Genomic DNA, 27,725 nt, shown 5'->3' with positions numbered 1-27,725 from the left:
TCAAATATTTGGAGTACTTGGTTTTTGTGGATGAGATACTACATGCTAGTTAGCTTGTGCAAACTATTCTTAATAGGCCATTAGAGTTTCTTATTAGAGTTTTTGCTTTGCTCTCTACCTTATGATGAAGGGTATCTAGATACTCTAGCTTTCTAAGAGTTAGTTTCTATTCTCATATAAGATGAAGGGTACATGTGTGTGTGTGTGTGGAGTTGATGGTCAAAGAGGTAAAATCAATGCCTCTTCATATAACAAACAAAAGAAGGATGATGTAAAGCCAAAGAAGAAAGACACATGTACCACATCATTTCCCTAAAGAATGTTCGAAGTTGCTCATCAAGAAAGTAAATAACAAAGAGGCAAATATAGCTATTAAATATGCTTCACCATGTCATGTTTCAACTTAAACCATTTTCTCCATTTATAAGACTATTTTTTAGTTTTTAGTTGACTTGTTAGGCATTATATTATGTGAGCATGTCTATCCTCTTGTCTTTTTTCTATACTCTAGGCCTATTACTAGGCAATCGGTCCAAGCTTCTCTCGCCCTCTCTTACATTATTCTTCGACTACCTATTTGTAATACTTGCTTTTGCAATCATTTAAGTCTCTTACATATGGAGGTTTTATTTGATCTTCTTTTTCATCCAATGCTTTTGACTAACTTTCTTTCTCTTACTTACATTTTTACATACTACTTCTTATTTCACCCAGCTCTAAATGGGGTGAACATAAATGCATTGATATATTCTAACCCCTTGCAATTGCAACCTCTCATGCCATGTGCCATCTCGAGCCTCTAGCAATGATTGCTATCAAGCATTCATAAAGTAGGTTATCCATAGCCATCCAGGCTAATAGTGGTGCCAAGTATGGGGCAATAAAGGGCACATGGGTGAATTTGATTAATTAGTAGGGGCCAATAGAAGGAGTTGTTGCAGGCCATGAATTTGAGTAGGGCTTTGAGGTGGAAGAAGCGTGCACACATGCTACAATTAAAGGCAATTGACTTATGTCCAGGCAGTGTAGGCAGGCACGTGAGGTTTGTGAAGGTTGAGATGGTTTAGTAACATATCTTCCAAGCTAAAACTTGCCAATTCCTTATTAGTGCTAAGCTCGTCCTTGTACTCAATAAGAACCAAGTGGCTAACTGCCAAAGGAGCCTCCCTCCTTCTTGAATAGCAGCCCAAGGAGGTATAATATATGACTCTTGTAGTAGTGACCACTTTGGTGCACCTCACTTCATCTTCCAACCCTTTGTGACACACCACAAATTTGAAAGTGGCTCATTGAGCAATTGCTTACATGGCATAAATTGCTCACATGGCATAAGGCTTTCAATTTAGGGCCCAGGGATCAATGGCCTAGCTAAGTATCTAGCTTGTAGACTTGTAAAGGGAGCTCACCGATTTGCAAAGGTAGGAGCTAAACTAGACTTTGTTGAGAAGATCTAGCAACTACTCTTCAACGCTCGATCTTAGGTACATGAGGTTCATGAAGGCCATCGACAACTACCTACCAAGTGGTTGGATTGTGACTGTGGTGTAGCATGGAGAGGACATCTTGCTACGTGTATTACTCAAGGACATTAACCAAAAGCTACATCAAGGGCATTTTTTGGCTGATTTGTTAACTTTTGGTAGTTTCTAATATTTACTTTTATATAACAAGACCCCTTTGAACAACAAGGTGTCCTAAAATCGAGAAAATGGGAAGTAAGGGAGACCATGACCCCTAGATAGCGAGGGGAGAGGTGGTCATCCCCGAAAAGGGGGGGTTCTCACTTTTCTACTTGTTTTGGGTCCACGGAGGGTTGCTATCATTGTAGTCCTCACACTAGTGTTTCCCATTATTCCATGCCAAACATAGTTTTATACATGGAGTTATATTTTATATGTATATGCTTAGAGGGCATTTTAATATTGAATAGGGGTTGAGGAGGAAAGAGGGCAATGATTTATTTAGGATTTTGGAGGAAGGAGGCCTTGCTTACATATTACATGTTCGTATATTCAATATTGTATTAATGTAAGTTGCCAAAGCTTTCAAAGTTTGGATTATGTTCCTTATATCAACATCTTGTGGATCCTCTTGCCATATGAAAAGTGCTTTGGAATGATAGTGTAAAACACAAAAACACCCATGTGAAACACGGGAAGAATGTAGACGTTGAGTGCCTACTAGCATTTAACATCACCTTGTTCAAAGCAAGTCTTTCCTCCCACTCCCACCACCGGGGGCCACCAGTGTATATATATCTCTATATTTAAAAGGACAAAGACAAAGTACTTTCTGACGTAAATTCTTTCGACTGTCGAAAGAATGGAACGTAGTGCATGAACAAGAACAGGAGAGCGTCAGAAGGCCATGCGATGTGTGGTAGAGCTCGTTGCACCTTGCGGCCGGAAGACGTTCCTGCTTCCTGTGGATTTCATGGCTCCGTCAAAACTATCGACTCAGTAAGGTCGGCTTGTTTGAATGATCGAGCCCTTATTGGGACAAGGCTGTGCCTTGTGAATAATTTTTCTCTTCAAGTTTCATGAATCACGGAGTGATGCCAGAGGCTAGGGTTTCTTCCAGTCGAAAAACAATGTGGCTTGTTATTTTCTAGGATGTCGATCGACTGGATGGCCTGTCAAGCTTGCAGCAATAGTACTTGTCCATTTTTTGTGTCTTCATGCGATAATTTCATCCTGATAAGCTGAACGAATGATAAGCTGAATGTCTCCTATTCTTAGACGCTGCATTATTTCTGACCCATTGACAATAATCTACGAACGGTTTAATGTGGCAATGAATGTTTCAAGGAAGTCTATCAAAACTATTTGATTATGCGGAAAATGTATTGCATACACGTGCCGATTGTTAGTCTTGTTCTTAGACGATAGTTTCACCCTGAGAATATATCAAAGTGCTGAATGAATGATTAGCTTAATTTCTCCTGTTCTTAGACAATAATCTATGAACGTCCGAAAGAGGCAATGAATGTTTGAAGGAGGTCCATCAAAATTATGTGACCATGCGGAAAATGCAACTGCATACACGTGTCTTAGTAAGATTCTTTAGAGTTTTAGTAGAAATCTCATCCAAGTTTTAGATGTTTAAGCGACTCCTTTCAATTGTTCAAGTTGCAGGAAAGAAGGTCGTTTTCATGACTTCAGCTTCGCTTAATAGTAATGTGCATTAGTTGACCCTTGGTGAAGAAGACTGCAAGCTTGTTCCATCAGCTTAGGGCTGCACGTAGACTTGCCTAGATTAGATTAACTTAGCTAAGTGTATAATCAGAAGTTAATGTGTTTAGGTGATAAAGCACATATTTTTTCTGACACAAGATTTAATATCTGTTTGGACAAAGAATTTAGGCAGATTATGCATGGTATATTTTGAAAGCTTCAAGGTTAGGGTTTGATACAACAGCTAAAAAGGTTCTAGGAGTGTTATTCTTGGGTTTAGAATGTAGAGACATGAGAATTGAGTTCAATGAGTGTCAAAATGCACGTGAACATGCCACAGCCCTTTAATAAACAAGCTTGTTAATTTCAAACATCAAATTGAATTGAATTTACACTCAGACTTGTGCATAATCAAAAGAGAAATGAGATTGAATGAAGCAGAACTGATGCCTAGGCTCAAGTTTAGTAGGTCTGACTTAGGCTTAATTGAGCTAGGACAGTGCCCAAGCCCAGTCATAAATAGAATTAGAACCAGATTTAGCTCAATTGAGCTGGGACTAATCATGAAACCAGGTCGAGACTTGATTGAGTGTCCAGATTGAATTGACGAGAAACTTGTACTTAGGTTTCATTTAGCTAGATGTAGAAGATCTAGAGAGTTGCCATTAAAACGAGGAGGAGAGATGAGGACTTAAAGCACATGCATATACAGTTGCAAGAGTAATGAGTGCAAAGGGACTTGCTTGATGGACTTTGTGCAAGAATCTGAAGCATTCATGTGAGTGCTTGAGCGAAGATACATGAAATCTGAGAGTCCTATGTGTGAGTGTGGCAATGGAAGCAGAACCATAAAACATAAACACAAGAACACTGAAAATTGAACTGAAAACAAAAATCAGAGAACTTAGAGATGATCAAGAGTGGGCAATGGAATCCATCACATCAGCATGAGAACTCAAGTATAGTACCAATGGGTAGATAGCTCTTAGTGTGACTAGCAAACTGCTAGTGAAGAAGGCTTCTTAGTCAAGCAATATGACTTTGCACTCCATAATGGTAATAAAAAATGAACGCATTCTGAGAAGTCCAGTTGAAACCAGCCTTCCTTACGGGGAATGGGTGGTCATGACCTAATTTACTCTAATTACAACCATAATAAAATTCACATAAATCGAAAATGCAACTTTATCATTAATATTAGACAATGGATAGTGTGTTGGCCCCAAAACTGGCACCCCTTGCGGTATTTCTTTATCTTGTATTACAATTTGGATGGAATACACTAAGATTCCTTGAATCTCATTTGCTCTCCAATCGCCTCTTGTTGTATAAATGACCAATAAGCCTTCAAACTAATCTTATCCCTTGGTCTGCTTAGGAAATTGGCCTTCACTGTCCTTCTTGGGTGACAAATTTGGCCCCAAATTCACTATTGGATGGTTGGCCTCTTGAATCCCTTGAAATTACTCAATTTCAATTGTTGAAATTCAAGTCCTAGGCCTCCAAATCTGAGCATATTTCTTGAGCTGGCTGTCAAATCCTAATCCATGTTGTTAATTAGGGTTTACTTTAAAATCTCCACCTTCAATGGTTGGAAGTGTTGGAATTTTCCTTGGGGGAAGGATGAGAAATGGATGGAGAATGAGAGAGAATGTTTTACATAGAGAAAATTTTTAGAGTTTCATTGCAAGGAGAGGCTGAAATTTATTGTTGCCCTAGAGCTATTGTCCACATCTAGGAAGCTAAGAAACATAGTCACCCCTCGTTGAATGTTATCATCTACTGCATGGAGGCCTTGGGCTGTTGTTGCTTGATTCTAGGGCTGCCTCTAGTAGTTGTGGATGACCTTTTTGAGGTGACGCTTTCTCCAACAGCCTCTCCCTTAGCTAGTTGGACTCAGAATCTTTTCTCCGTCTCTCTTCTTGCCTCTAACCAACCTCTTCTTGCCTCTAACCAACCTCTTCTCACTTGTATGGGCAACTTTTTCCAAGTGGTTGTTGAGAAACCACTTGTTTAGTTCACACACTTCATTTAGGGTTTTGCATTGATAGCTGTGTCCACATGTTGGCAACTTTTTTAGTGGGTGCCTACACAATGGTGCACCACCCTAGACAGCTTATGCCTATAAATAGGTAGTCACTTCATTCATTACCATCCCACATCTCTCTTTAGTCATTCCTCAACCCCCCTTGCTGTCCAAAATGACCAGCACGTTTTCAATCTGATTTGCCCCTTGATTCAGGCAGTCAATTGGCCTTCACCTGCTTTGATGGAGATGGAAAATGTCCCAAATTCATTGATTTGCTGGTCCTTCCACTTGAATTTGATTGAAAACAGTTATAGCCCTGTTGAATCCAAGTCTTGGAGCTTTTAATTTCTGGCATGCTTTCCAAGTCTGCTGCTAAACCCTAATTTCTGTTGAAGATTAGGGTTTACAATATAGAAATCAGAAATTTCTTAGTCTTTGGTAATCTCAATGTTGTAATCTTTAGAGCAAGGATATAGAAAGATTGGGAGATGAGAGAGAATGTTAATAAGAGAGAAAATTTAGACTTTCTTTGCGAAGAACTGAAGAAAATCAATCATTTACTATTGTTGCCTTGTCTTAACAGCTTGTAGATGCAAATAATTGAGGTTCTCCAATGGCTGTAGATCAGACCAGCAACATCTCCTTCCTCTCTCTTGTAGACTATTACACTAAAATGCCTCTCTTCAACCTCTAAAGACGTTTTTCAGTTTTGCATGGCCATTTTTGATAAGTGGTAGCCTTCCCAAACGGTTTTTCCAGCATTATTCATAATTAGATATTAATTTTCAGTCTTTAAATACTGAAAATTAATGTAATAATTATTTTAGTGCCCAAAAAATAACTTGATTGGCTAATAATTAATTTGGCTAGGCAACTTTCATTCCGGAGTGTCTTTGTGTCATCTTATGATCTTTGACATTAGATTGGCATTAAATACCATTAAATGCTACTTCTCTAGTGTCACCAATTGACACTTGTGGCGAAATGAATGACCTAGGCCAACAATTGACACTAGATACCACCGACTACTTATGTAGCATAACTTATAGTAACTTTTGCCTTTGACATTCCGTGATTTTCTCGGATCTTGGGCTCGTAAATTTACTCTAGTTCTAGTTACACCTCACATGTGCAACATTTACTTAACCATGCAATTAAAAGTTAATCTACATGTTAAGTGAAGTCTCAAAAATACATGTCCTCATGACACCAGTCTCTTCCATTGCCCTCACATCCTTTCAGGAGGATATTGCATCTACTTGGCGTTACCATACTTTGCTTGGCGTTACCATACTTTGCTTGGTGTTAGTACCCTTCTCCATTAGGCTTCATCTTCACCTGTGTTTTTTTAGTTTGGAGGCCTTATTCTTGTCTAGTGTTTTTTAGTTTGGAGGCCTTCTCCTTGTCTAAAAGCGTTATCATCTCCAGGTTGGTGTCAGCATCCTAGCCTTTGGCGATAGTCTTCATCATCGAGCATCAGTGATTTCATCACTTGTCCATCACATAGGGGCTGTTGGGACTTGTGTTTTTGTAGCTTGTCTTCTCTTTCATCACTTGGCGTTATTCCTCTATTACATGGGCTGTTGGGACTTGCATTTTTGTAGCTTGGCTCCTCCTCCATCACCTAGCGTCACTCGTTTAGTACAGGGGTTGCTGGTACTTGCATTTTTGCAGTTTGACTTCTCCTCCATCATTTGGCGTCACTCATCTCATAGAGACTGCTAGGACTTGCATTTTTGTAGCCCGGCTCATCCTCTATCATTTGGTGTCATCATTATCCACTTAGCGTCAACATGTGGGCTGCTCTCCCTGCGTTTGATAGTTCTAATACTCTGGGGTTTGTGTTTTGCTGCCCAAGTCACTCCGCGATATCAAAGGACCATGGTTGGCTCTCTTGACAATTGGCGATCATTTTTCACATCTCTAAGAGCATCTAAGGACTGCAATCTGCTCCCTCAACAATTATCTTTCACCTTCTAGTGATTACTTTGATAGCCCACTGCCTGGAGGAAAGTGTTTCGCTTCCTTCACTGCGTAGTTTCACACAGGTGTTGCCGCTTGATTCAGACATGACAATGCAGGTATCTTTTGAGCTTTGGTTCCGCTGTATTACCTTTTCTTCTAATAGCATGGTTTAGTGCATCATCATTGTGTTCTTGTGTTTCTGAGTTTCTCTTCTCCCTCAGTGTTTGCCGTATACACTGTGTTACTCCCCACAAACCCTATTGTGTCTACTCCGTCGCTTATTTTGACATGGTATTAGAGCATACTTGTTATTTTTGACATGGTATTAGAGTGTAGGAGCTTAGAGAGCTAAAGATGCTGTTCACTAAAGAAGGTAGAGACAAATTGGTGGGTTCGGTATCATCTATTGATTTTCCCCTTCATTTCTGTTGCATCACTAGGAGACAGAGATATCCTTCTCTTCCTCTCCCACCCACCCTCTCTTTTACAGGTTGACACTTCGGTGCTACAACTTCTTCACAGGCAGATAGACAAACAATTGAGTGCTCCTCTTCTGGCCACCTCTCCCTTTTGGGCCACATAGTTTATTTTGCATCGGCTTTCGAGTTCTTATGCTCAAGGCAATAAGACGCATCTGATGTGCACTAAGCCTTTTCGAGCCACAGGAGGATTGACTGCTATCAAGGCCTCCTCGCAACCGCCACAATTAGCTATGGAGGTTGCTTCCACTTTTTCTAGGGTTTTAGGAATGCCACCTTGACAACCCATGGTTTTGCAGTTCGCTCCCCCAAGAGACAATGATTGTTGGATATCGTCCCCTTGGCAATTGGCTCCTTCCAGAGAGTGATTGTTCGACTCCTTTCATTACTTCGGCTCCATGGTATGCTCCACTAAGAGAAAATGACTATCGCCTTGGCTCAACCCGAGCCTTCCTTTTCCCTACCCTCGATTGCTTAGATTTGAGAAGCCATCTTTGGGAGTTCTTTGATATCTTCAATACCCCAGATTCCTTCCTCGGCACAACTAGCGGCACTTTCTTCGTCATCAGATGATTCAGAGTCCGTGATCCATGAGTTTTTAGATTCTTTCTCATAGAGGGGGATTCAGAGGGGGCTATACTTTATTCACCCTCAGAAGGGGCTATTACTTGTTTGGCTTCCGAGGGGGCCCTTGCACCGCACCCTTAGGGGGGGGCACCTCCTCATTATGAAGTTCGCCACCCACCATTTACTCTTTTGGGATGGCTGTCTTTGAGCAATCATTTCTCCTATTGATACCCAAGACCTTTAGAACTTGCCTAGATTGAGGCCTTGGAGGTTCAACTTGGTGACGAGACCTTTGAATTCCTTCCTACATGGAGTTACGGAGCTAGTGGCTTCTCTCGCGAGGTAGAGTTAGGTTCTACAGTTCATCTCGTCTACTGTTCCTTAATACAAGTTACCTTTCAGGTGGAAATCTTGGATCTCCGAGATCCTCTAACTCTTCATCGTTTCTATCTTCGCTCCTCTTTCTTTCTCCCTTTTTGGGCTTGAGAGGGGGTGTTGAGAAATCACTTGTTCAGTTCACACATTTCATTCAGAGTTTCGCATTGAGAGCTCCAAAAAGGGTTGGTGTCCACATTTTTGCAACTTTTTCAGTGGGTGCCCACATAGTGGTACGCCACTCTAGATAGCTTATGCCTATAAATAGGTAGTAGTTTCATTCATTACCACCCCGCATCTCTCTTCGGTCATTCTTGACCACCTTCTTTTTTTTTCCCACCACTTCTCCTCTCACCAACCCCTTCCATTGGCCTCACACCCCTTCAAGAGAACATTGCGGTTCGTGATTGCTTTCACCCTTCCTCTTTTGATTCAGGCGCCTTGTTCCATCATTAGGCCTTGTGTTTGGGGCATCTTCTACCTGGTGTTACCATACTTTGCTTGGCGTTGGCACTCTTTTTCATCACGCTCCACCTTCACCTGCGTTTTTCAGTCTAGAGGCCTTCTCATTGTTTGATGTCATCATCTCCAGGTTGGCGTCAGCATTCTAGCCTTTGGTGATAGTTTCCATCATCGAGCGTTAGTGATTTCATCATTCGTCCATCATAGGGGCTGCTGGGACTTGCGTTTTTGTAGCTTGGCTCCTCCATCAGTTGGCATTATTAGTCTATCACATGGGCTGTTGGGCCCTGCGTTTTTGGAGCCTTGCTCTCCCTCCATTACTTGTTTATCCACAGAGGCTGTTGGAACCTGCTTTTTTGCAGCGTGGCTTCTCCTCCATCACTTGGTGTCACTTGTATGTCACGGAGGCTACTAGGACGTGCGTTTTTGCAGCCCGGCTCATCCTCCATCACTAGGCATCATCAATATCCACCTACCATTAGCATCTGGGCTGCCCTCCTTGCGTTTGACAGCTCCGAAACTTTGGGATTTGTGTTTTGCTGGCCAGGCCACTTCTCGGCATTAGAGGATTGCAGTTTGCTCCCTTGATAGCTAGTGATTATCTTCCACATTTCTGACGGCATCAGAGGACTACGGTCCACTCCCTCAACAATTGTCTTTCATCTTCCAGTGATTACTTCGATAGCCCACTACCTAGAGGATTGTGTTTCACTCCGTTCAATGTGCAATTTCACATAGGTCTGTCGCCTGATTTAGACAGGACAATGCAGTTATCTTCTGAGCTTCGGCTCTGCTATATTACCTTTTCTTCTCATAGCATAGTTCAGTGTATCATCATTGTGTTCTTGTGTTTCTGAGTTTCTCATCTTTTCCTCATGATGTTGCTTTTAAGGCAACAGCTAGGTTTCATTGTCCATTGGTGAAGTGGAAGTCCATTGTAAATGATAAGGACACTCATTACCCCAAGGGTTTTATGAATCTCTTGAATAAACAGAAAGGAACCATCCAATGATTGTCCATGAGTAAAGTGGGAGTCCGTTGTGAATGATATGGATGCTCATTACCCCAATATTTTTATGAATCTCTTGAATAAACAGAAAGGAAACATCCTTCGTATCTTCATGGAAACTATTGAGACCTGGTAGTGGGCAGTAGGCTTGGGGTGCCCTTTTGTCAGGTGTCTCCACAACTGGTCCTATAGTATCTGATCTGCTGCTCCTCAGTAATGCTTCTATATCTGTGGATCTTGTGGTAGGAGGTGAATGAGCTGGTTTGAGAACTGTAGCAGGTGGTATATGGGTTTGAATACATGCAGTGGTTTTGTAATTGGCAGTGAGTGTTATTTGATATTAACTCCAGTGGAGATTTTAAATTGGAGGAGAAAGATGATGAATATATAAAACTAGACAGTGAGGGCTTAGTCAATGAGGGTAAGGATAACACCATGATGGTGGTTTTACCCCAATGCACAAAAAGTGGCAAAGAGTCCAATATGAAAATGGGGGGAAATTAATGAGCAGACATGAATGATGGCTGCACAGGTCTGGGGAACAATTACAGGTTCCTATATCAAATAAATGACCGCTCACAAATCACTTATGCAGCAGAAATGCAGAGACGAAGTTACATATGAACTGAAATAACAGAGTTGTATTTCATGGCCAGTACAATAGCCATTGAGGGCAGCTGGTTGAATTCAGCATTTCTTATGTAGTCAAATTTCTCAATGTGATAACTGACCTGAGCTGGTCTGATGATGAGGCATTTTCTGGTCTGTGATGGGACCCTGTGGGATGATGGGGCATTTGCTGTCTGCTTGCTTGGTCACTGGATCTGGTTGCCCACCTGCTCCATTAATCCTCAGCTTTTGTCAGGACTTGAACACTCCCCTATCTTTCTTTTTTAATACTTGATCTTCTATCAATTTCTGACCAGGTCTGGAGGTCTTCAGAAGATCCAGAATGATTCGTTAGCAGTAGAGTATGAAGCACATGCCACATGCTTTCAAAGCATGGTGGTATGAGAGGTCATCGTGTGCTTGTTAAGGATGATAACATATGAGACAATCTGAACTTCATTTGTTTGGAGGGGAAAACAAGGATGTGGATTCATGTTGGATAGGCAGTTTGGCCTATCAGTATCTTGTTGGCACATACATTGTAACCTGAATGACATGTTTTGCCTATCAGTATCTTGTTGGCACATACATTGTAATCTTGTTGGCACATACATTGTAATCTGAATGACATCTTATTTTAGGTATCAAATCCCATACTTTTTAAAAGTTTAGCTGCAACTGCACTTATCATACTGACTTTTATCTGGAATGTCATATAATGACTACATTCATACTAAGTTCAGTCAATGAGGAATCATGTGTGCTGTAGACATTCCTGAACATTCCCTACAAAGTGTAAGTAGTGTTCAAATTGCAGGAACGATGCTTTCATGTGGAACAACTTGAACAGTGATTTAGTCTTCCATTTTTATGTGGTTGTTTATGGCCCTTGAATTTTCAGCCATGCAAGGCAAACTTTGACTAGTGTTTGGTTTTTTCTTTGCAATTCATCAAAGCTCTAAGTTTCTCTCTGAAATATAATTGGCAGATATCATCCATCGTACAATGTGTCACCTGGATCTTACATGCCTGTTGTACGATACAATCGTGTGGAAAGCACAGATGCTCCAGTGGTGCATTGCATGAAATGGGGGTTGGTTCCAAGTTTTACCAAGAAAAGTGAACAACCAGATTTTTTTCGGATGGTAAGATGCCCTTCCATGCTGTTCATAGGAATGGATACGTATTTTGAGAATTTATATAAATGGCCACTGTTCTTAGCTGCTACATGATTCTATCTTCAGGTACTTCTCAAGCTTGTTTAATGGTCCCCAAATAGAACCTTGTGTTACACAACCATGTCATAAGCTTATCACTAGATAATGTTATGCACTGCACCCCTGTACACAACAGTTTGTGAAAACTAGTGAATGTCCACTGTTCATGCCTTGGCCATGCCTTACATTTTGTGCCTAAAACATTTTCTGAGATCTTCTACAGGTCATAGCTGTCAATATGGTTGTATGGATAGTGCAGAGACTAAAATGATAGTGCAGAAACTGAAATGACACCACCTTTTTGTGATTCAAACAGATCAATGTGCACCACATCACCACGACATTGGTGATATGAATAAGTTGCATAATGTGACACATGAAAGACATTGGGCATGAGGTTCTTGAGACAAGTGATTGTGTTGCTTGTAGAGTGGTGTACCCTAATGGGTCCCAGGCTAATCACAAATGCATGAAAGGGCAAGGTAACTATTAGAAACAGTTGGCTGGATTGCCTTCCTCTTTTGAGACACTCGTGTACTTAGGCCCATTGTGACTGGATCTTTGTTTGCTGTCATCTTAAACTCTGTCGTGCATGTCTTATGCACTTGCTGCTATTATTTTTTACCTCTTAAGGGCTGCTTATTTGGAGCTGCTGAGACAATTTTATTAGGCTTCATTTAAGCCTACAAAAAACTTTTCATTATGGGTGTCGGCTTGTTGTAAAGCTGCTCCAAGTGCAGCCATATCAGCCACACAACCGTCATATGCACAATGACTGCCAGTGTGCAAGAGAGAAATATGAAAGTGGGGATGCAAGCATTCGTCGTGTCGTGGTGCACTTATGCCTTCTCCAAATCAGCTTTCTTAGATGTAGAAAGAGTTTTGGGCTCTTTGACCATTGGACATTGATTTGTATGGTCACCAACTCTGCAAGATCACAGGACTCCAAGATAACCTCCATCATCGCCTTCTAGATGTTGAAGTTGTTTCCATTGAGCTTCTAATCATGGGGAATTGTGAGTAGAATAGGGACCTTGTGGTCTGTAATGACCTGGAAATCCATGTCTAAGTTGCTAGACATCCTTCTCCCACCTTGAATTTGCCATGCTTTTGGGGTTGTTCTCCTCTGACTCCAAAAACACAGCCGGCTAGGACTTCCTCCACCCGATCATTGAGATTACTTTATTGCTGGAGGTTGAAAAAACACAAAATTTGCTGTCACAAGGACTTGAAAGTTTAATACTTTGCTTAGCATTTGATTAAATGTTAATCAAATGTGCAAAGGTAACTTACACATGTGAGGTACAAGTTAATTATTTCATAATATGGGACCTAGGACCAAGAGATATGAGTTGATGTAGAAGGTAAAAGTTGTAATAAGTTATGCCTATTAGGTACTAGGTAGTACCTGGTGTCAAATTTGGGTCTATACCAATTTATTGGCCACTAATGTCAGTGGGGTGACATTAGAGACTAGGCAATAATTGTTTAATTAATGCCAATTTAAGGGTCAATAATTGCTCAGGGATACTTGGGAGACAAATTAGCCCAGCCAATTTAATTGGTTTGTTGAAATTATTTTTTGGACACTAAAATAATTATTAAAATAAGTTTTAAAATATCAATTTTGAGAATTACTTTAATAAGTTGGAAAATGGGATTAGAAGGGTGTTGCTTGGCAAAAATTGCCCATGCAATGGGAAATACGTTTTTGAGGTTGGGGGGGGGGAGAGAGAGAGAGAGAGAGAGAGAGAGAGAGAGAGGGGGGGGGAGGGGGGGGGAGAGGGGGGAAGGTTGCCATGGTTGTTGCAACCGTTGATAGGCCTTTTCCAGCTAGCAAGAGACCCTCTAGGAGTGCACTGGAGTGTCTTTGTGTACATGGCTAGATCCACATTTTGGAAGTTGTAAGTATCTAGCATCCAAGTCTAATGCTTCAGTTCAGTTCCACATTGACATTCTAAGTGTCTCATCGGCTTTGCATTGTCACATGGGCCCTTTTTTTATAATGATGACATGCCCATCTTTGCAAACAGCCCATTTTCCCCTCTTTAAGGCCTCTAATACTATTATGCTCCCTATGATGTAGTATTTGTGTTGGGCTAAGGTCCTCATCTAGGTGTATCTTTTAACCTTTAAGAGCTCTTCTCTTGGAGAGAGAGGTGTTCTTCTCCATGTCTCCAAAGCAAAGGATCAAAGTCCTTGTCAAGAGTTCTCTTTCCCCACCCTCCAAGCACTAATAATAGATATAGATTTGAGGCCCGAATTTTGATGATGAGTCTTAGCATCCTCTTGAGGGCTACTTTTCTCCTTCCATCCTACTACACATACATATAATACCATGGTTGCTCTCTTGGCCTCCTCTTCCAAGGTGGCCTTGCTACATTAATGAATATAACTTATGGGGAAACAACACGAGGGATGACCATTCGGGGGACTTGGGCACCCATACGAGGTTCGGGGGCTTAGGAAGTAAGTGGGAACAAGGCCTTAAGTAAGTGAGTTATAAATTAGTATAACTCATGAGAAATTGACTGCTGGTGGGATTCGACACGCGCTTCTTCTTGCATCTTTCTTAGCATGGCTGGGAGGTGAATTGATGGGCTCTCGTGCTTCCCTACACTGGGCGATTGCAAAAAAAAAGAGTTCCTTGACACTGGTATCAGAGCCGTTCAACGCCGGTCGGGGGACGCGTGAAGAGTAGGAAATTGCTAGTCGACTTTGTCCAGGCTTCAACCGGCTTGCTGCAGAAGCTTCCTACAGTCTTGGACATCGCATTGGTCAGCAAGTCGACACTCCCTTAGGCAATTTCAGTAGGGAATTTCAGGAATTTCCAGCGTGCTGCGTGCTGAAAACTGAAATTCAACGTACTCGTCTTTGCCCTTTGCCAAGGAATCAAGCGGACGCAATACAGGGAAGTGCCCTACCTTTGTTTGGAAATTTATTACGTTTTCTTTCTAATTCCAGTGTATAGATGGAGGGGAAAGAGAGAGGGGGGGCAACAGAAGGCTCTAGTTCTAGGGACCACCCTATGGTGGATCCCCATGAAACTAGAATGCGAGAAGAATAATGGGAATAATTTTTTGCTACACGAGAGCAATTTGATGATTTAACTGCTTGTTTGCAAGCATAGGGGATTCAAATGGAGTTGCTAACTCAAGCACTCACCGAAATAAAATCCTAATTAGCCTTATTGTTAGAAAGGGTCGAAAGGGATAAAGATAAAGCAAGGGCCTTAGATATTCCATCTTCATCGAAAGATGTAGATGTGACCATGCGAGACCCAAGGGAATCCCACCAAAAGTTGAGGGATAGCCCAGTGTTAAAAGACATGAAAGCCCCTCAGTTTCATGGGGAGGGAAAAGATAGAAACAAAGACACTATCTTTAACTTCCTCCAAAAATGGGAGGATTTGTACAAATTAAAGAATACTCCACCACATCTTCAAGCATTGGAGGCCAGTTTAACCTTGGGGCCAAAGGCATATAAATGGTGGAGAACTTTAAAGGAGGCAAATAAAATACCTGAAACTTGGGCTCAATTTGAATCAGTCTTTCTGAAAGGATTTCTTCCTGAGAATGAAATGGAAAGAAATTGGGAAGATTGGGATTTTGTCAGACAAAAGGAAAGACCTTTGCTGACATATCTTGAGGAGTATCGTGAGATAATCCTCAAATTGGAAGGAATAGATGAATTTCAAAAGATGAGGATTTATAAGGGGACTAGATAAGACCTGTAAAAAGGAAGTGAAAAGAAGTTCACCTAAGACGCTTGAGGAGGCTAATCAATGAAGATATTACGCGTCTAGGTGCACTCACTAGTCCCACCGGCACAGAGCCCAAGACTAAGGAATTTGAGGCCTCAAAATTTGCAAGCAAATTCAAAAGGAAAATGCCATTCCTTAAGAGTAAGAAACAACCCTTTGAAAAGGGACAATATGTGTGGCCGAAGCTAAGTCAAGATGACTTTGATAAGGCCAAAAAAGAAAGGCCGTGTTTCAATTGCCTATCCCCTAACCATGCTGCTTGGAATTGCGCTCAAAGAAAGAAGGGGGAAGATAAAGGAAAGGATAAGGACAAGGGCAAGGGAAAAGAGAAACAAATCCATGCAGTGCAGACCTTGGAATTAAAGGGGCATGAAATATATAAATCTTTAGAGGTCTTGCACAAGGATGTACAACACAGGTGTTGTATGTCAACTTCCATGTGGCAACCTACCTTCGGGCCTAATGATTTACTTAGAGTGCATGGATCAATAGGTGGGAAGAGGGTTAGAGTCATGATTGATGACTTTGCTATCCACAATTTCATAAGTTATGCACTTGTCAAAAAATTGAAACTTCCCCAACAAAAAAGTGAGCATCAATATATTGTTTGTATGATGCGAGGTTAGGATAACATTAGAAGGGGCAAAATTCTTCACCAAGATTGACTTAAGATCAGGCTATCTCCAAGTAAGAATTAAGGCCCATGATATTCCTAAGATGGCATTTCGTACTAGATATGGGCATTATGACTTTTTGGTGATACCTTTTGGCCTCACAAATGCACTTGCTACATTTATAAAGTTGATGAATAGTGTGTTATGGCCCTATCTAGGACACTTTGTAGTAGTCTTCTTGGATGATATCTTGATCTTTAGTAAATCAAGAGAAGAACATTTGGAACACTTACAGTTAGTATTCCAATTGTTAAGAACCCATTCCCTTTATGCGAAGAAAACTAAATGTGAATTCTTCGCATAAGAGGTTAAATATTTGGGGGATATTATCTTGAAAGAGGGAATCAAAATGGATCTAGAAAAAGTAAGGGCAATTATTGAATGGCCATCTCTAAGGAACCTGGAAGAGCTGCAGATCTTCCTAGGTTTATCCGAATTTTATGGTAGATTCATTCAAGATTATGCTAAGATAGCTGTTCCAATGACGGACCAAAGGGAAGAGCTTTGATTGGGGAAGATACCAAAATGAAAGTTTTGAAAACTTAAGGTAGCTATTGCTACAGCTCCAGTACTATTAATTGTGGATTCCAATAAACCATTCGTGGTTGAAGCTGATGTCAGTGACAAGGCTGTAGGCGCGGTCTTATTACAAGAGGGTCGATTGGTTGGTTTTGAAAGCAAGAAATTAGACTGTGCAAAGCGGAATTATTCCGTTTATGAGAGGGAGCTGTATGCAATAGTACATGCAATGAAGAAATGGAGGCACTATTTATACGGTGCCAAACTTTTGATCTTGTTGGATCATGAAAGCATTAAGTGGCTTAATGACCAAGTGGATCTACAAGGGCGTAAAGCCAGATAGGTCGAACTCCTCCAAGAGTTCGACTATGAGATAAGGTATAGGAAAGGAAAGTACAATATAGTGGCTGATGCGCTTAACAGAATGCCCATCATAAGTGAATTGAGTTTTACTCAATTCTCTTCTGATTTGCTTGAATCCTTAAAAGGGAGATGCCAATTGGCATATTCCAACATATGGGAGGCAATTTTTAATAGGGATCCAAATGGAAGGGCCTCCAGTGAGGAAGGAACATCTGAGGATGCTCAACAAGGAAATGGAGCATTAGGGGTTGCTCAAATGGGATTCAAGTGGAAGAATTTTACCATTGATAATGGTTATTTACTCTACAAGGGTAGGGTATGTGTCCTGAAAGATGAAGAAATAAGGCGCCAGATACTCTTTGAGTGTCATGATACCCCTAGTGCGGGACATCCAGGAGTTAATAAGACTTATAGCATTATTAAAAGGCAGTTCTATTGGCTTGGAATGAATAAGGACACCCTTGACTATGTGGTCAAATGTAATAAGTGCTAGGTTAATAAAGCTGAAAGATTGAAAATGGGAGGACTTCTCCACCCATTAGAGATTCCTTCGGGAAAATGGGAGAGTATCTCCATGGACTTTATTGTTGGGTTACCCAGGACATAGAGGGGGACACGACTCTGTGTGGGTGATTGTGGATAGGTTAACCAAAATGGCTAGGTTTATTCCAACTTCAATTGATGTTAAAACACCAAAATTGGTTAGATTGTTCATAGAGAACATATACTGATTGTATGGCCTTAGGGAAAATATAGTTTCTGATCAGGATAGAAAATTTGATAGTCAATTTTGGCGTGTTGTATTTAGGAAGTTGGATACTAAACTTAGCATGAGCACGGTGGAGCATCCGCAAACTAATGGGCAAACTGAAAGAGTTAACCAAATCCTTGAAGATATGTTGAGAGCATATGTAAGTAAAAGGCAAACTAATTGGGAAGAGTATTTGCCGATAGCAGAGTTTGCATATAATAGTGCCAAACACTCTTCCACTGGATATAGTCCATTTATGCTAATGTATGGGTTTTAGCCCAGAGCTTCTCATGTAGTAGGATTGCATAAGGAAAAGGTTTAGGCAACAAAAGATTTTTTGGAGGATATGAATAGTATGTTAAAATTTGCTCAAGAAAATATTAAGAAAGCTCAAGATCGAGCTAGAGCTTATGCAGATCATCACCAAAGAGACATCTCCTTTGAAGAAGGGGAATTGGTCAATCTTAAAGTGCCTGGACAAACTAAAACCATGAAAATCGGACGATGTCCAAAGCTTTCACCCAGGTATTGTGGTCCTTTCACAATATTTAAGAGGGTGGGGGAACAAGCTTATAAGCTCCAACTACTTGCTGGTAGTAAAACACATCTAGTTTTCCATGTAAGCAAGCTAAGAAAGAAACTGGGTGATATGAATAATCGAGTCTTAAATGATAAGATTGAGGAGCTATTCAGTGACCAATCTATTCTGCATGAACCAGAAAGAATTCTAAATGTTCGTAATAGGCGAACAAGGCATACTATTTACCAAGAATGTTTGGTAAAATGGAGAGATTGTTTAGAAGAAAGCTCAACATGGGAGTGAGTAAGCACCTTAAGGAAAGGGTTTCCCAAATTTCAGTTAGACCTTCCAAGTATTGTTTTCGAGGACGGAACTGATTCTTAAGGGGGAGGAAATGTTACATTAATGAATGTAACTTATGGGGAAACAACAAGAGGGATGACCGTCCGGGGGACTTGGGCACCCGTACGAGGTTCGGGGGGCTTAGGAAGTAAGTGGGAACAAGGCCTTAAGTAAGTGAGTTATAAACTAGTATAACTCATGAGCAATTGACGGCTGGCAGGGTTCAACATGCGCTTCTTCCTGCGTCTTCCTTAGCATGGCTGGGAGGTGAATCAATGGGCTCTCGTGCTTCCCTACACTGGGCGACTGCAAAAAAAACGAGCTCCACGACAAGCCTTCATTACTTCCACCTTATTCATTGGTGCTCCCTTAATTGGTTTGACTACCTCAATCCATGGACTAGCCTCCTCTATTTGCTTTTCGGCTTTTTTTGCCTTTGTTTGCCACTTCCACCTATGAATGGACCTCTTGTTTTCAAGCCTTCCATGCATCCCTCTCCTTTTGTAGTTCCTCTTTTAGATTTACTTCTTGTTTCTTATATGCAATTAGCTCCTCTTTAGTTCCAACATTTCTGGCTTACATGCATCTGCTCCAATTCAGATGATGTCTGGCTTTGCATCATTCTTTTGATTTTTGCATGCGCTTCCTTCTTTGCATTCATTTCGGCTAATATCTCAGCCTAAACCCTTTCTCGTATGACATTCTCCATTTTGTCTCATAATTCACAGTTCTGTGCAAATGATGAGAAGCATCTCTTCATACTTTCTTTCATTAATGGTACAAGAGGTCTTTTCAAGTCTGCCAGACTGTGGGGAGACAATGTGATTGCAGACTCTGTGGCCATAGGTCTTGTGTCTTGAATTCTTGGAAGAGGTGTGGTGCACTGTTTCCATTGCTGGCTGTGCAGTTCCTCATTGGAGACGTCCCTCATATATTTGTGATCCACATTCCAGTGTCTGCATTTTGTTGTATCATCAGTTGTTCGCCCTCCCTAAAAATTTGTAGGTAACATAGTCCATAAAGGCTTACGCAATATTTCAGACACAATTGCAACTGCTGTTCTTGTGGGGGCATAGTTGTATTCACTACAACTATCAATACTGCTTTTAAACCATACAATGCATTGGATAGTTCAACATTCGGTGTGCAGTGTATCAGGATTATGTATCAGAGCTAATTCAATCAGTTTAGAGCAATCTCTGTTTTACTGCATTCACTGTGAATGATTACATAATTTGCTTTACACTGTCACAACTGATTCACTGTAAGTGATTGCTTGACTGATCTCTATAGATATGTCCTGGATATGTTCATTGTGTCTGCAACTCTGTCCAGATTCACATAATCTTTCATGACTGCATTCAGGTCAGCATTTAATACTGGGGGAGAGCATTCATGGCTGCAATACCCCGCACTGGATTGTGTTACTGTGTCAAAACTGAATGTGCACTGATCTGATCATGTTAAACTGCAACATGAGCACAATATACTCCGGTGATTAAAAACTGTGTAATCAAGTGGTATTGACACTTGCATCGAGCTGTAGAATCATATGTAGGTCATGTGCAGGTCCAAGTTCATTACAAGCAGGTTCATCACACACAGGCTGGTCATTCACAGGTCAAGCATCATCTTGCACAGGTCATTCACAAGTCCAAGAGCGTACCATGTACTGCTCAAGTTCATGTGCAGGTCATTAGAATGTTAAACTGCAACATGAGCACACTATATTTCCCCATGACAATAAACTGTGTGATCCAGCAGTATTGACTCTTGCAGGGAGCTGTAGCATCCTTATGTGCAGGTTAGATTCAGAGGGGATAATATGGCATGCAGGTCAACAGGTCTTGTGCAGGTCCAGGATAATCACATGCAGGTCAGCGGGTCACTCACAGGACCAGCATCATCTCACGCAGGTCATTCACAAATCTAAGAGCATGTCACCTGCTGGTCAAGGTCGTCATGAGAGGTCCAGCATCATCATGAGCAGGTTATGAAGGCCCAACATCATGGTGTGCAGGTGAGCAGGTCATCACATGAGAGAGAGAAATGAAATGAAATGATATATTGACATCTGCAAAGGGCCAAGATGACCTATGAGACCATGAGTTACAATCATTTGTATGACAGTACAGCTGTCTGGAAAGAACAGTACGAGAGAGAGAGAGAGAGAGAGAGAGAGAGAGAGAGAGAGAGAGAGAGACACTTCTCATCCGGTTCTTTCGATGTTATCTCATATGGCAGCTTCTACTTAGTTGGCTGGATTTTCTCTTCCTTTTGGACAGCACTTCATTAGTCAATCCTTGGCTGATGACAGCTTTATGATTTTGCGTGCAGACAAGGATAATCTTCGCAAAGCATTAGATGTTTGGACTCTCTTTGGTCATGCTTTTGGTCTTCATATCAATGCTTTGAAATCAGCCATGCTGAGTTGCACAGAGTCAGATTTGCAGTCATTGGACTGACAGGGAATGGTTGTTCCCCGTGGTTCCATTGTCAGGCATCTTGGGTACCCTTTGGGTGTTGATGTTCGGCCAAAGCAACTACTAGAGTGGATTTCATAGAAATTGGCAGCTAAGTTTCTGTATTGGAAGTCATAGGCTTGGCCCTTCCATGTTCGCCTCAAAGTGGTTCAGACAATTATGTTGCCAATGCTCACATATTTCTTGCCATTGCTGCCTTGGACTACTACTATATTGAATGCTCTTACTCAGTACATTCGTTTCATGCTATGGAAGGACTCCTTGTTGCAGGCAGGCATTTCATGGATTTCTTGGTCACATGCATGTACCCCCAAACGCATGGGTGGTGGGGCTATTTTGGACGCCGAAACTCATATGTTGGCACTCCGTTGGTCTCTTTTTCGTGCCATGTGCTTGGATCATCACCCGTCGCCCGTTATTTTCTTGAGGATCACGGGCTTGTGCATAGTAATACCCGAATTCGGAGCTCCTGGTGGCATGTTCTCAATGTAGACTCTCGGTTTTCTAGTCCTTCATCATCCCTGCTTGCTCATTTGGTATGTTCCTAGAAATTGGTTCTCCAGAAGGCTTAGTGGCATCCAGCGAAGGATTGCTTAGCTACTAACTCTTTTCAACTGGAATTGTTGGCAGCCTCGCGATTACTTTCTTGGGAAGGCAAACATGAGCTCAGACCAAAATTTAACCGCATGGCACGTTTGGGCTTGACTTCAGTTTTGCAAATGCCACCCTTGCCAGTCGCAATATGTTGATATCGTTTTGTACAGCCAAGAGGCTTTTCAGGATCCCTCGTGGATACCGTGATTTATGGGGACAGCTTTTGATGGTGCTCTAGAGCAGACAACCCTTTCCTGCCCTTGCTTCGAATCGTCCTTGGCAGGACTGAGACCTTGCAAGCCGGCTGAATTTGGAAAAGGCCTCAGCTAACCAGGTGTATCATCTTCTGATTAAAGATCATCAATGGCTGGTTACTAAAGCTAATACTGTATGGGGATTGCGTATATCTCAGTTATGTTGGAAGGTAACTGTGATGGACAGCAATGAGATGTGGACAACAAAGAGTTCTTTATTATTGCACTTGAGGATTGTGATGTCTTGCTTGATATGCTATGGTGCCATTGTATATATATAGTGATTGATTCTGAAACGAGCCTTCCTTCTAGGATAGGGTGGTAAAATTTGATCAAGTACTTAATTGCAACACTTAATAATTGAGCATAAGCTGAAATGCACACATTACCTTAACAATCTTGGACAATAGATACTCGGTTGGCCCCAAAATTGGTGCCCCTTTCAATATTTCTTTAACTTTGATTGCTAATGGAATGAGTAAAAGTTGAGATTCTATAATCTCCTTTGCTGTTTCAAAAGCCCCTTGCTGTAATAACAATTAGCAAGCAATTAGGGCCATTTGCCCCTTGACTTTTCACCTAGGACTTGCACAATTGGAACTACAAATTGGTCAAATGCCGCTCCAATTTACAATGAATGGTTTGGCATCAGAATTCCTTGACAATTACACAAATTTCAGGTTCTAAATTCAATGTACGATGCCTTCTTCTATTGCCACGGGTCCGGAGATGATTGTCAAACCCTAATTTCTGCAAAAAATTAGGGTTTATAGTAGAAATCCTCTTGCTGTCCAAACAAATGTGGCTGAGATATGCTCACAACGGTTGTGAAATGTTGAGATCTCCTAGGAATGGTTTGGAGAAGGTGAGAGAGCCAAGATGAGAGATAAATTTGATTTTCTTCGCAAGAAAACCCTTAATTGTGCCTGTTGCTGTTTGCATTTAATGCAGTCACCTACTGCCAAATACCTCCAAAATGTTGTAACCTAACTAATAATGTTGTTGCCAGCCCTTGAAAGGTATCTCCTTGCTTTCTCCTCCTTGTTGAGATCTCTTGATGGCTGTCTGCTGCAATAAATTGCTATTCTCTGATCAAGAAAGGGATCAGCAACCCGCCCTCTCTCTCTTCCCCCTAAGGTGTAAACTAACTAAATGGCTAAGATCCAATCCCTAGAAACGTTTTTCAGCCTTGCATGGGTATTTTTACCAAGTTGTAGCCTTCTAAATCCATTTTCCAGTGTTATCCAACCATTAAATTAATTTTTTAAAATAAATAATTTTGAAAATTAATTTAAATCCTTTTGACCTTGTCTAAAATTAAATGTACCCATCCATAATTTAATTAGCTAGGCCATTTGCTACTTGGAGTGGTCTCCAACCTCTGTTGTCTCTTAGATTCGCAATACTAGTCCCTAGTGTTACCACTGACATTTATTGGCTAAACAATTGTCGAAGGGTCATATCTGATACCAACTGACCACCAAAACCCAGTCGGCATAACTTACCACAACTTTTGCCTTTGACACCCATTGTATCCTTGGGGTCCTTACCTTGTTACTATGAAATAATTGCCATGTGCATCACATGTGCTTAAACAACCTTGCACATGTGATTAATAACTTAATCAAATGTTATCGGCAAGATTAAAGCATCTCAAAATTTCATGTCCCCGTGACAGACCTTTAAAATGCTATCACTTGGTTAGCAATGCTATTACTAGCCCCTAGAAGGTGTCTCCTTGATGTCCCCTTCCTGTTGAGATCTCTTGATAGGCTGTCTCTTGCAAAAAATAGTTGTTCTCTGATCAGAAAATGGACTAGTAGCTCCCCCCCCCCCCCCCTTCTCTCCAAGCTGCAAACTAACTTAATGACTAAGACCTAGCCCCCAAAAACGTTTTTTAGTCTTGCATGGCATTTTTGCCAAGTCATAGCCTTCTAAACCCATTTTTCAGAATTTAATAATTCTGAAAATTAATTTCAGCTTTGTGACCTTGCCAAAAAATAAATGTGACCATCCATAATTAAATTGGCTAGGCCATTTGCAACTTGGAATGATCCCGAATCTGTGTTGATCCTAGACTGGCATTATTTCATTAATTAATGCTAGTCCCTAGTGTTACCACTGACACTTATTGGCTAAACAATTGTTGTAGGGCTAAATTTGATACCAATTGACCACCAAAACCCAGTTGGCATAACTGATCACAACTTTTGCCTTTGACACCCACTGTATCCTTGAGGTCCTTGGCGTATTACTATGAAATAAACTACCATGTGCATCACATGTGCTTAAGGAACCTTGCACATTTGATTAATAATTGAATCAAATCTTAGCAGCAAGATTAAAGCATCTCAAAATTTCACGTTCTTATGATAGATCTCCCCGTTGAAATCCTTGCAATCATCCTTGATTGCACTGCATTGTGCCAAAGGAAAAACATACTGTACTAGAATTGCCATAAGGCATCATCGTCACAACATTGGCCATTGTTGTCTAACCATGCCACATGCCCCAAATCTTACTGAAAATGTCCAACAACCATTATCATGATATAAATCTGAAAAACAATCCAAAACTGTTGCTAGAAACCCATTGGACGCATCCATAACTCATGTTTCTCAACTATTCTAACTTTAGAACCATAGTAAAGTATATTTTCATCATAAACCGTGACTGAAACTCTCAAAGGCATTTAGTAACATGCTGCTGTCCATGAACCAGCTGTAAACCGTTGAAATCTGAGCTTAATTTGATCATGAACTGATCACTTACTAATTTGAGAACTGATCACAAACTGTTGCAAATGTGAGCTCAAACTAATCATAGACTGATTGCAAAAACTGACTAACAATTGATGCAAAACTGATCCCAAAGTGACCATAAATGGTTCTCAAACCGATCAAAAAAATAAATTGAAACCGATCAGAATTTGATCTTAAAATTGAGGCAAAAGTTTATACGAAACTGATCATGAATTGATGCAAAAGTATAGTTTCAGTGTCCGGGTGAAACTCAACTCATTTGTATACATTTCACAATGACTAGTACACTGAGTAGTGACCCTATGACAAACATATTGTCAGCACAGTACCTTGGATGCATGCTGAATATATCCGAGATCCACTACATATGAGAGCTATCCACAACTGGAGGAGTAGAAGTGCTGCCTCCCCCTTGAGCATCAAGTTAATACTCCAAATCCCTACTCTGCTAAACCTATTGAGTTCGAACTGAAGTTGGTTCTAACTGAAAGACATTGTGTATTTGCCAATATGGAGATAATTTCAATGCTATATGGCTGATCTTTTCTAACATCTGGAAGGACCCGTAGTATCTGATATTCAACTTCGGATATAGTCTCTCTCTTCCTTTCATCTTTTTCAGCCTTGCCTTTTCAAAATGTAGCAATACATAATCGCCTTCAGCAAATGGCAAAGCACGTCTATGATGATTGGCTGCCCTCTTTTGCTTTTCTTGTGATCTTTGAAGTGCATACTTTATCTTTGCATAGGCTGCATCCAAGTTTTCCACATAATGATCAACCTCAAAGATCTTATCCTTAGTTTATAAGATAGGTGGTACCTTCTTGCCACCCTCAACCACTTCAAATGGAGCTTTGCTCGCGGAACTATGCATTGTGTTATTGTAGGTAAACTCAACCAAGGGTAAATATTGCTCCCACTGTATCTTGTGGTCTGAAATGTATCCTCTCAAAAGATCTAATACTGTGGAATTTGCTTCCTCAGACTAACCATCTATTTGTGGATGGAAGGATGACGAGAATTTCAACGTGGTACCCATATTCTCAAACAACCCCTTTCAAAATAAATTGGTCATCCGAGGGTCTCAATCTCATTGACGATGGACTTTGGCATACCGTGATACTTAAAGATGTGCCATATGATCAACTTTTATTTTCTTTCTCACTAGAATGAAAAGAGCTTGTTTACTAAACTTGCAAATGATAGTCCATCCTAGAAGCTCAAAAATAAAATCCATTGCAATGCTTCACCAAGGTCTATCTGGAATAGGCAAGGGCTGCAACAAACTTGGCATCTTTTGGCTATCATGCTTTACCTTCTGAGATGGGATGTATATCCTAACAAACTGCTCTACATCATGCCTGAAAGCTAGTCAATAAAAGTAATGCTCCATTGCCTTGCTTGTGGCATTAATATCTTTGTGTCTTGCGTACGGAGAAGCACGACTTTTAGTGATAACTCTTGGCCTTAACTGCTTTATGATACACAATTATCCTAGGAAGATCATTCCTTGTAGGTATCTTAGAAAGCTCAAAAATAAAATCCATTGTAATGCTTTGCCAAGGTCTATCTGGAATAGGCAAGGGCTACAACAAACCTGACATCTTTTGCCTATCATGCTTTACCTTTTGACATACGATGCATATCCTAACAAACTGCTCTACATAATGCCTCAAGGATAGCCAATAAGAATAATGCTCCACTGCCTTACATGTGGCATCAATATCTCTAAGTCCTGCATGCGGAGGAGCATGACTTTCAGTGATAACTCTGGGCCTTAACTGCTTTGTGATACACAGTCATCCATGCATCATCAGAAATCCATCTCTTAGCACAAAGTGCTCATGCCTCTAGGCATTGCAAAGCTGATCATAAACATTAGCAAAGTTTGAATCAACAACATATTGCTTTTTTATGGCATTTAACTCGATTTGATAAACCATGCTGATGGCTGAAACTTGTGCCTTACGTGACAGTGCATTAGCCACAACATTTCTTTTACCATCAATATGTACAATTTGAAAATGGAACTTAGAGAGAAAATTTGCCCATCTCATATGCTTCTCTATCAACTTTGTCTGTGTCAGAAAGTACCTCAAAGTCTAATGGTTTGTCTGCACTAAAATCATCCCCCAACAAATAATGTTTCCACGTAGGCAGTGTATGAATTGCCGCTAAGAGCTCTTTCTCATAGACCTGCAAATTCTTTTCTGCACCATGAAGAATTCAGCTCTCATAAGCCATAACACGGCCATCTTGCATAAGAAGAACCCCAATGCTGTTACCACATGCATCACATTGAACCACGAATGACTTCCTTAGATTGGGAGACACAAGCACATGATTTGAAGTCACCCTTTCTTTCAACTTTTCAAATGCTGAAAATTCCATTGTTATCTATCTAAATGGCACATTCCTCTTTTGCAAGGCATGCAATGGAGATATAATTTTAGCAAATTTGCGTACATACTTCTTGTAGTAAGAACATAAACCCAAGAAGTTGTGGATCTTATACACATTTCTCAAACGTGGCTATGATGGTATTGCCTCAATCTTTGCAGGGCCCATGTAAATACCATTAGCTGATACAATATGCCCCAAAAAGTGAATTTCATGCAAAAAGAACGCTTTTCTTGTCATTGATAACCAACCTATACTCACGCAATTCATTGAACACAATGTTCAAGTGTCTTCTTTACGTTGTCTCATTCTTTGAATCATAGTATCCCAAAATGGCATTTTGGGAGTGTCAAAATGGAACGACCGTTTTGGCCCGAAACGGGATTGGGAAAATGCTATTTCGACGTCTTGTCGG

General features: G+C 40.8%; 1 protein-coding gene across 4 annotated transcripts in view; it reads left to right on the top strand.

Moving 5' to 3' along the window:
- The first annotated feature begins 2,213 nt into the window (after positions 1 to 2,213).
- LOC148025130 (embryonic stem cell-specific 5-hydroxymethylcytosine-binding protein) overlaps positions 2,214 to 27,725 on the top strand; it is a 134,484-nt gene continuing 108,972 nt past the window's right edge. For 2 of the 4 annotated variants that reach the window (XM_087694853.1, XM_087694849.1), the window contains exons 1-2: positions 2,214 to 2,464; positions 11,657 to 11,813. In XM_087694853.1, coding sequence (XP_087550979.1) covers positions 2,337 to 2,464; positions 11,657 to 11,813 — 285 coding nt within the window. In that variant the 5' untranslated portion in view covers positions 2,214 to 2,336. The remainder of the gene's footprint in view (positions 2,465 to 11,656; positions 11,814 to 27,725) is intronic. The other 2 variants (XM_087694851.1, XM_087694852.1) reach the window with 2 other exon arrangements.

This window comes from Lygodium microphyllum, chromosome 15 (genome assembly GCF_053477565.2).
Source record: "Lygodium microphyllum isolate KBCC chromosome 15, Lygodium_microphyllum_v1.1.10, whole genome shotgun sequence".
Classification (NCBI taxonomy): domain Eukaryota; kingdom Viridiplantae; phylum Streptophyta; class Polypodiopsida; order Schizaeales; family Lygodiaceae; genus Lygodium; species Lygodium microphyllum.
This window is presented reverse-complemented; position numbering and strand designations above follow the sequence as displayed.